Source organism: Arachis ipaensis, chromosome B01 (genome assembly GCF_000816755.2).
Source record: "Arachis ipaensis cultivar K30076 chromosome B01, Araip1.1, whole genome shotgun sequence".
Lineage (NCBI taxonomy): Eukaryota > Viridiplantae > Streptophyta > Magnoliopsida > Fabales > Fabaceae > Arachis > Arachis ipaensis.
The window spans coordinates 2442858-2451762 of NC_029785.2; the positions used below are offsets into that span (position 1 = coordinate 2442858).

General features: G+C 33.9%; 3 protein-coding genes across 5 annotated transcripts in view; 1 reads left to right on the forward strand and 2 right to left on the reverse strand.

Annotated features, from left to right (window-relative positions):
* LOC107635511 overlaps positions 1-429 on the reverse strand; it is a 5961-nt gene extending 5532 nt beyond the window's left edge. The window contains exon 1 of the transcript XR_002357183.1: positions 27-429. The gene's annotated coding sequence lies outside the window, so the exon portion shown is untranslated. The remainder of the gene's footprint in view (positions 1-26) is intronic.
* LOC107635415 (protein NETWORKED 4A) overlaps positions 1-1568 on the forward strand; it is a 2888-nt gene extending 1320 nt beyond the window's left edge. Inside the window, exon 2 of one of the 2 annotated variants that reach the window (XM_016338924.2) lies at positions 15-1568. In XM_016338924.2, coding sequence (XP_016194410.2) covers positions 15-1143 — 1129 coding nt within the window. In that variant the 3' untranslated portion in view covers positions 1144-1568. The other variant, XM_021115606.1, reaches the window with a different exon arrangement.
* Positions 2556-8905, reverse strand: part of LOC107635283 (DEAD-box ATP-dependent RNA helicase 20) — an 8495-nt gene continuing 2145 nt past the window's right edge. The window contains exons 3-15 of one of the 2 annotated variants that reach the window (XM_016338751.2): positions 8685-8849; positions 8472-8567; positions 7854-7928; positions 7295-7456; positions 6844-6924; positions 6336-6434; positions 5493-5588; positions 4926-5057; positions 4459-4533; positions 4146-4235; positions 3986-4060; positions 3558-3786; positions 2556-2990 (exon numbers count right to left, since the gene is read on the reverse strand). In XM_016338751.2, the coding sequence (XP_016194237.1) occupies positions 3610-3786; positions 3986-4060; positions 4146-4235; positions 4459-4533; positions 4926-5057; positions 5493-5588; positions 6336-6434; positions 6844-6924; positions 7295-7456; positions 7854-7928; positions 8472-8567; positions 8685-8849 (1323 nt within the window). In that variant the 3' untranslated portion in view covers positions 2556-2990; positions 3558-3609. Of the gene's footprint in view, positions 2991-3557; positions 3787-3985; positions 4061-4145; positions 4279-4458; positions 4534-4925; positions 5058-5492; positions 5589-6335; positions 6435-6843; positions 6925-7294; positions 7457-7853; positions 7929-8471; positions 8568-8684; positions 8850-8905 lie in introns of those variants that run through there. The other variant, XM_021115620.1, reaches the window with a different exon arrangement.

Genomic DNA, 8905 nt, shown 5'->3' on the forward strand with positions numbered 1-8905 from the left:
AAGCTGAAGAAGCGATGTACTCTAACCTCGGAGATGGAACACAATGTGAAGCGAATGCTGCAGCTAATTGAAGATGGTGGAGATTCATTTGCACAAAAGGCTGAGATGTATTACCAGAAAAGGCCAGAGTTGATTGCACTTGTTGAAGAATTCTATCGAGGATACAAATCTTTAGCAGAACGCTACGATCATGATGTTCAATCATGTCATTCAGATAACGGTTCTGAATCACACGCACCAATGAATCCTCGCCGCGGTTCCAGCTATAGAGCCCCAGGGTTTGATTTCTTCCTTGGTTCTTCCAATGCTGTGAATAACAGCAATTGTTTCTACGATGCAATTCACAAAGATGGAGACGGATCTTCGACTCTGACGGATTCCGACGATGAATCTTCGGATAATTCTTCTGTCCAGAGTTTTAATTCTGGATTCTACAGTGGTAGTGGCAGTGATAGCGGTATGAATAGGAGGATCTTGGAAGTGGAAATGGATCTTCCTCGGGATGAACAAGAATTGAGGAATGTGAATGAGAGATTTAGGGTTTATGAGGAAGAAATTTACAAGCTCAAGGTTGAGCTTGAGAAATATAGATCAATGGAATTGATGAATAATTTGCATAATAATAACAATAATGTTAATGAATCATTATCACCGACACTGCAAATTTCTTTGTTGAAGGATCAGATTAGCGTGGCCACGAAGGAATCCGAGTTTTGGAAAGTGAAATTCAACTCCGAGAAAAGAGAGCGCGTGAAGCTGAAAGAAAAGATGGCGGAGAAATCGCAATTGGAATCGGAGTTGAGAAGGGTTTTGGATGAACAGATTCAGTTGGAGGAAGAAATTAAGAAGATGGAATGCGAAATGGAGTTATTGAATGGAGAAATTAAGGGGAGAGAAAGGAACATAGAGGAACTGAATGGTGAAATTTGTGCCCTAAAAGAATTGGTGGTTTCAAAAGATGTTGAAATTAAGAAGATGGTGGAAGAGAATGAAAGGTTGAAAGATGAAATAATTGAAGGGGGTGAAGAGAAAAGAGAAGCAATAAGACAATTATGCTTCTCACTTGAACATTACAGGAATGGTTACAATGATCTTAGGCAAGCTTTCATACGCCACAAGAGGTTCCCAGTTTTGGCTTCATAAATCATGATTAATAATTAATGATGAATAATTATGCATCATTGATTATTGTAAAATACTAGCATAATCTTCTTGTAATTTTTTTCCTTCTAATTCTGTATCTGAGATGTGTGACTTTCTTATACTTAGGGGGTATAATTGTAATAAACATGACCCCAGGATAAGAAGGTGGATATGTGTTTTTCCTGTGCATATGTTTATGCCACGTGTCATCCGATTCAGGTTAGGAGAAGGTTGTGTGTATGGGACCACCCTTTTGTTTAGAGGGGGTTCCAATGATGAATAGAAGAGACTGGGAACTTTGCTTGGTCTGGTCTTTGGGACCTGCTGGCTGCTGTATATTTGGAGCCATTTAAAATGTATCAAAAAATAGGGAATAAAGAAAAAAAATGGAGATGTTTGTGTCTCCATCTTGTGTTTGACGTTAAGGGTTGGTGAAATATTATTATTGCAACGTTTAATTTATGTTGAGTCTCCCTTTTATCTCTATCTTTGTTTTATCTAAATTTATGTATGTTCTCGCTTCTTCTATATATGAAGATTATTATCTTGAATTTGATTCACTTTTAGTAAGTATATATATAACCTTTGATAGCAACAATGTTGAATTGTGAGTAGAGAGTAAAACAAATGGTGAATTTATGAGAGAGTTTGTAGCTAATAAGTTGTAGACTATAGTGCTATTCCAAGAATTTATATTTGAACTATGAATAATTAAATTATTTTCCATCAGAAACTTTTAGTTTTGATATTTTAAATACAAAGAGTAGAATTTCAAAAGAATTAAAACCAGGGTTTATATACACAATTTTATTCCCATATCAAATCATTTTCAATATAATTCATAATAATCAAACTTCATTTATATTTGATACCCATTTCAACCTGTAGAAATAAAATAAAATCTTATATATGTTGTGATTAAAATAACAATATAAGAATTTTTATGTTCTAGCAAGTGACTATAACCTTAGATGAAACTACTACAACTACTAGTCAAGTCTTTGGATCTAATCTATTGTATTCCCATAAGAGCCATCATACCAAAAAAATATCATTGCTGGAATAGCAATACCTTAGATACTGCCACCCTAAAAGAAAAATAAGTAATTTTGAATAGAATAATTTTAACAGTCAACCCAATATTTAGTATTGTCAGGGACCATTTAATTATCAAAAGAACCTTTATTTTATTGATAATACTTTTATTGACACTTATTTTTACTGCCAATAATAACTAAGAGTCAATAAAAATTGTCAAAATAAAACAAAGAAAAAGAGAAAAAAAAATAGAAGACGGATTTCCTTCACTTCGAATTTTATTTGCAATCTCACCTATCAGGCTACAATTGCTCATATTAATATATCATAATATTTCTATATTCTCGTCATTGTAATAGAGATAATCAACAAGATGACCAAATTCTTGAATAACTCTTGAAGTTTAGGCCTTTACCATTTTACAGATATACTCCTCACATATAGAGATGTCATCAAGACAAACGGCAAATAACCTTTCAAATCATCAAATGTGCAAGAAATTCCATAAAAGTAATTCTCGACTTTCTACAAATGCTAAATAAAGTCGACACTGAAAAAAAAAAACTAAAATCTGGGTGGAATACACAAAGGATGTGTGGATATATACATTTGAAGGCGGGTTAGGTACCTCTACAAAGCATCTAGCATTCTAGCAAGCTACCTTGTTTCAAGTGCGTAAACTACAACTTTGTTGTGAAAAACAATGGGTAGAATTGTCCACTTAAAAACGTAGAAACATGTCCATCTCCAACATCATAGAAGCAACAACTCTGCAGATCTACTCAGTCCAAGTATAAGAACCAGAACACCTACAAAATAGACAAGGAAAACCAACAGAATTGGATGGTGAGGGAAGATGGTGTCGCTAGTTGTAAGAAGAACAATTAGACATAACTGTTTAGTCCAAACATTTCAAAAATGGCAAATATTTAAGTTTGATATCCAAACATTTCTCAAAACATCTAGCTTTAGTCCTTGAAAGATTATGATAAATTGGTTTGGGAAAAATACTTATTTGAAAAGACAAACAAAATTATCATAATTTTTAGCAAAACAAACCATGGTACGGATTGATAGAAAAATAATTGAGTCTTAATTAATTATTTATCTTCCTAATTTCTAAATAAAGAAAATTTTGATTTTTTTATTTTTTTATTTTTGATAGTTTCAAAATATAACATATATGTGAATTTTTTACTTATTTAAATATAGGAGGATTAGGACTCCCAATCATTACCCAGATTGATATATCCTATACCAACAAAACAAATTTACAAGGACCAAAACCAACATATGCAATATTTTCTAAAAAACATTAAGCTTGAAAAAAGGAAAATGGAAAGTGATAGGAAGGGAGAATATGTTATGTTAACAACCTTTGAGGATCTGACATTTGCCATGAATCTTCAGGAAGCACCTGGCACTCCACTAATCATCCCAAGCACTATCAGCTGCGCCTACCTTTTTAATGTTTGAGGTAGTAATCATAAATCTATATTTATCTTCGATGTTAATTGAAGCAGGTCCCAATCCAAAGTGTTTGGATAAAGCAATATTTGCCTCTTTTTGTGCAGCTGCTGCTTCTTTCTCCTTCCTTCTAGCAACCTAGAAGTCAAGCGAAAAAAAAGAATAAAATGAAACCTGTTGAATTTCGTGGATAAACACCGGTTGTCTGTATATATAAAAAGTCATAAGTGAGACTCACATGGAATTCATTGAAAAACAAAGACTCACCATAGCTTTGACTCATTGTTGATGGTATATCAAATTATAACATTTTTCAAGCAGAAAAAATATATTTTACCTTTCCAGTTGCAAATGCCACTGTGTTCCCAGATTCAGCATCAGCAATTGCTTTCCTTATATTTGCAACGAGGAACTAAAGTGCAGAACCATATGTTAAAATCAACAAAAAGCATAGTTCAATATATACACATGTTGAAATAAAGTAACATAGCAATCACCATGTCACGATCAGTGTAGAATGAAGTCGATAGGCCTGTTGTTCCTGCACGCCCTGTCCTTCCAATCCGATGTACATAATCTTCCATGGTCTATAATTGAGGCAGCCAGAACTGAAGCTTCAATTATGCATTCCTCAATGAAATAAAATTTGAACAAAAAATACCAGGCTAATGAGATGCCAAAGTAGCTGTAGCAGAATGGCCTATCTCCACTAATTGTGGAAAATCCCCGCACAGTTCCAGATAACCCATTTCCTAGTGTATAACAGATAAAATACGGTGATCAATTAGTTTATGATTGGCCACAAAGTACCTTTGGAAGATCTAGATTGATGACATGCGACACTCCTGTGACATCCAAGCCACGAGATGCAACATCAGTGGCAACCTGTGTGATACAATATCAATGAATAAGATAGCTAGTGGGTGAAAAAAAGTTAACTTTGCAAACAATAAAACAAAATTGAAATTTGAACTAGAACTACAAGAAGGAAAAACAGATGTACAACATACATGAATACAAGATATTTAAGTGTCTAGCCGACATTAGTATCAAGAATGGTATTAACTTACTGAGAATCTTTAGGATATAAATACAATCATTTGGGACCATACAATACTTTTTTTTCCATTTGACATTTAAGGAACAAGGGAATACAACACACCAAGGAATACAATGGCTTCACTGCAATTAGAAAGCCACAGGAAGCTTCACTATATTTCTCAACAATATTTGCGCAGCTACTAACATATGCTCTAGCAATGTACGAGAGATATTACCAAAATGTTGGTGGTGCTACTCCGAAAGTCATGCAGGGCAGCCTCTCTTTCACTTTGACTGCGGCCACCATGAAGAGAAACTGCAGATAATCCTTGAGCTACAAGTGCTTCAGCAATTTCATCACATCTCGTCTACAGTTACCCCAAAAGAATTAATGAGAAAGATGTAAATTCAAATCTTCAGAGAGGTCACTTATATAATTTTATGCTACAATAGAAATACGTTACAATTTCAAAGTACTTAGGGTTTCCAAATTCCAATACTAATAGGTAGTTAGGCACACAAGTCAAATAAATTATAATCATTCATTTTACAATATTAAAATACTAAGGGGGGAAGATGGGCACAGGGGGTGGGAGGGGTTGGGGTGTAATTAGGTTAGGTTGCAATAAAAATTGAGAAGACTTAGCAAAGAATGTGAAGACATAAAATGTCAAGCATGCAAGATCATTATGTGCATCGAACATTAAACATGCAAGATTTTTTAACTCTTGATTTCTTGTATACAACTAACAAAAATTTAGATGTGATATTAATATATGGCATGAGCACAGAACAAAGCATACCTTTCTTTCAACAAACACTATTGTTAGTGGAAATGGATGACCACATTTTTCAGCCTGTGACGCCTCTTCTACAAGCAAATCTAGAAGTCGATCAATCTACAACATGAGACAAGATTTCAGAACAGAAATCAAACGACAGAAGAACAGAAACTTTAGACGATGCAAGCTTCAAAAAACATACGGTCAAACGGGAACTAATCTAAATAAAAGGGCAACCTGGTGCAAAAGCATCCTGCATTAACATAGGGTCCAAGAAAGGGCCACACCCAAAGGATGTAATGTACGCAACGTAACCTGATAATTATATCAATGTTTGTTTCCACGGCTTGAACCCGTGACCTTGAGGTCATACGGAAACAGCTCAACTGTTGCTCCAAGGCTCTAAAAGGGAACTAATCTAAGTTAAAAAAAATTATATTCCACTTTATTTGTTATTCTCATTTTAGTTCACTCTTATCTATATTACATTTGTTCCCTCTGATAAAAAAAAAGTCCATTCGATCACCACTCCTTAATTATTTTAGAGAAATTATATTTACATCACTCTTTGGTACACCACTAAGTTGTATACACCTTCCCTTTATGGTGTAAAAGACAATTTTTTAATCTTTCCTCACTTCTTATCAATCACTTTAATACCAGAAGTGGAAAGTGTTGCACGTAAGGTGGTGTATAACTGCATATAACATTTCTCGAAAACACTCCTCCAAAACATAGGAATAAAAAATTCAGAAAAATTAATGATAACAAATATTCTTGGGAACAGGAAACTACAGTATATTGCTATTTACTAATCCAGATCTGAACAAAACTATAATTAATTTGTCATCTGCGTAGATGTACCTTCTCATTTTCAGAGACCTTCACAAGTGTTTGTGAAACATTTGTTGTTGGGCTACTGACTTTTCCAACTTTCACTTGTACAGGATTAGCCAAGTATTCCTGAAATTTGAGAGAATAGATTGGTGAACTTCAAAAAAATTCTTTCAATTACTAAGCTTACAACAAAATTTAAAATATTACTAGCGATATCAGTTAATTGTTTTAATTGTAAAGAAGAAAACAGTATGTAAAAAGATAAATAGCTAAATAAGAGCCAAATAACAAAGAATGACACTTGAATCACAAAAGATGTATATAAAATTTAACATGGATGATCAAGCAGTAGTTAGGAAGCTACCAGTAAATATGAGAAGCAAATAGAGAATGAAGTAGATTTTGTTATTTGGCCAAGCATTAGCACAAAAAAATCACTTCAAAATAACAGAATAACATTGTATTTTGGTATGGGACAGTGGAGAAAATAACCAAGCCAAAGAAACTGAGGTATTGAAATCAAAAGGAACCTGACCTTTGATAATGCTTCAATCTCCACAGGCATAGTGGCACTAAACAGCAGTGTTTGATGCTTCTCTGGAAGATTTCTCATTATCTGGAAACAAAATTTGAAGATGTGTAATTCCTTCAGTTTCTACATAATTGGATTCCATCAAAGGTTATTTAATGCTGAATTTATTCTCCAGAGATCATATGTGTGCAATAATCAAGAATAAGATATTCAAGTATTGCACAGTTATATGACAAAACCCAACTCGTATAAGCAGCAGACAAATGAAACTGCTACAAGCTACAAAAGAGAAAAACAGGAGGGAGCATGGAACAATCTAATTTGGAAAACTGTGAAAGAGAGCATAAAAGCTACAGTAAAGATCCTACTAGTTATCTACATTAGGGAAGTGAGTCTCCATGAAATATATAAAAGGATACTTCATATACAGAAGTAAAACACCAATACTACTAACCTCTCGTATCTGTAGTTCAAAACCCATATCAAGCATTCTATCTGCTTCATCTAGAACAACAAAAGAAATTCTAGAAAGGGAAGTATTGCCTTGTTGTAAATGATCAATAAATCTTCCAGGGGTTGCAACAGCAATTTCAACTCCTGCTCTTAGCTCAGACCTCTGTCGTACACAACAGAAACTAAGCAAACTTGCTGGAATCCTGGAACTATAAACTTACAATGAAAAAGCTTTATTGATCCTTGTGTCCCAAAAGATATAGTTTGTTAAAACAATAAGACAATGCTGGGCAACTCTTTCCAAACTAGGCATACATAAAGCATGCATCTTAACATGAACCAACCAATGGGACTATTTATATTAAAATAGAAGTTTTAACTCCTATCCAATACAAATAAAAATGATCATCAAGCAACATGTAATACCAATTTCAGACAAAAGCACTTGTATGATACACCAAAAGAATTTTTAAATGCAAACCAGATAAGTGATAACCAGCATTCCTTGATAATTAAACTTCCCAAAAGGGGCTTCAGACCAGAAATATGTCTTTAGTTACCTGCTTTTCAATGTTAGTTCCACCCACAACTATGGCAGTTTTCAATGACTCGAGAGATCTGCTAAAAGCTTTAACCTGCCCGAGATTCAGAACACCAACAGAGATACTTAATAATATGATAGAAAGATTCTTCTATTCATGGAGACAATTATTTTTGTAAGGATCCTTACTCTAAACAGAAACATGATAACAAAAATTCAATATTAAAAAAAAAAGGCAGATGGCAGCAAATAGCTTTGAAGTACAAAATAAATAGTAGAAATCATTTGAACAAGAATGGACATAAAGGGAAAGTAATAGACCATTCCCTTCAATGGAAAAAGCATTAATAGAGGGAGCTAAGTAAGAGTCTAGAATAGGCCTCATAACTAACTTAAGCATGAACTCTCTCTCTAACACTATCGAGTATAGAATAATTCTTCTCAAAAGGAAATGAAAAAGTAAAAAACTTCATGTGAATCATAACTCAAGAACTATGTGAACTAAGCTGTATAAAAAATTTGGAGACAATCCAAATAATATATATGATCCAACAGAGAATTATCAACTCTAATTGAAGAAATTAAGAAGAAACTCTTCCCATATAAGTCATAACCCAAATAAAATTATGTATAACACCTCTTTCTCTATTTGTTGAGCAAGTTCTCTAGTAGGAGCCAAAACTAATGCCAGAGGACCATCACCACGCCGAATAGGAGATTGAGCCATGCAATGCTGTAAATTTGAAAGGAGAAAAAAAGGATGATTAAAATAGGTTGGTTTTTCAGAACATAATATCTAAGAAAACATTACATGGTTAAGTCAAACATGCAAGCTATAATAATTTCGGACCTGTATCATAGGAATTGTGAAAGCTGCAGTTTTCCCACTACCAGTTTCAGCACAGCCAAGTAGATCCCTTCCACTGAGAGCAATTGGCATGGCCTGTGCCTGGATAGAAGTTGGCCTGGTGTATTCATGATATGCAATATCCTTCATGATACTTGGATGGACACACTGAAATAAAGGGGATCAAAATTTAACACACGTGTAATAGTTGCTCAAAATTAACT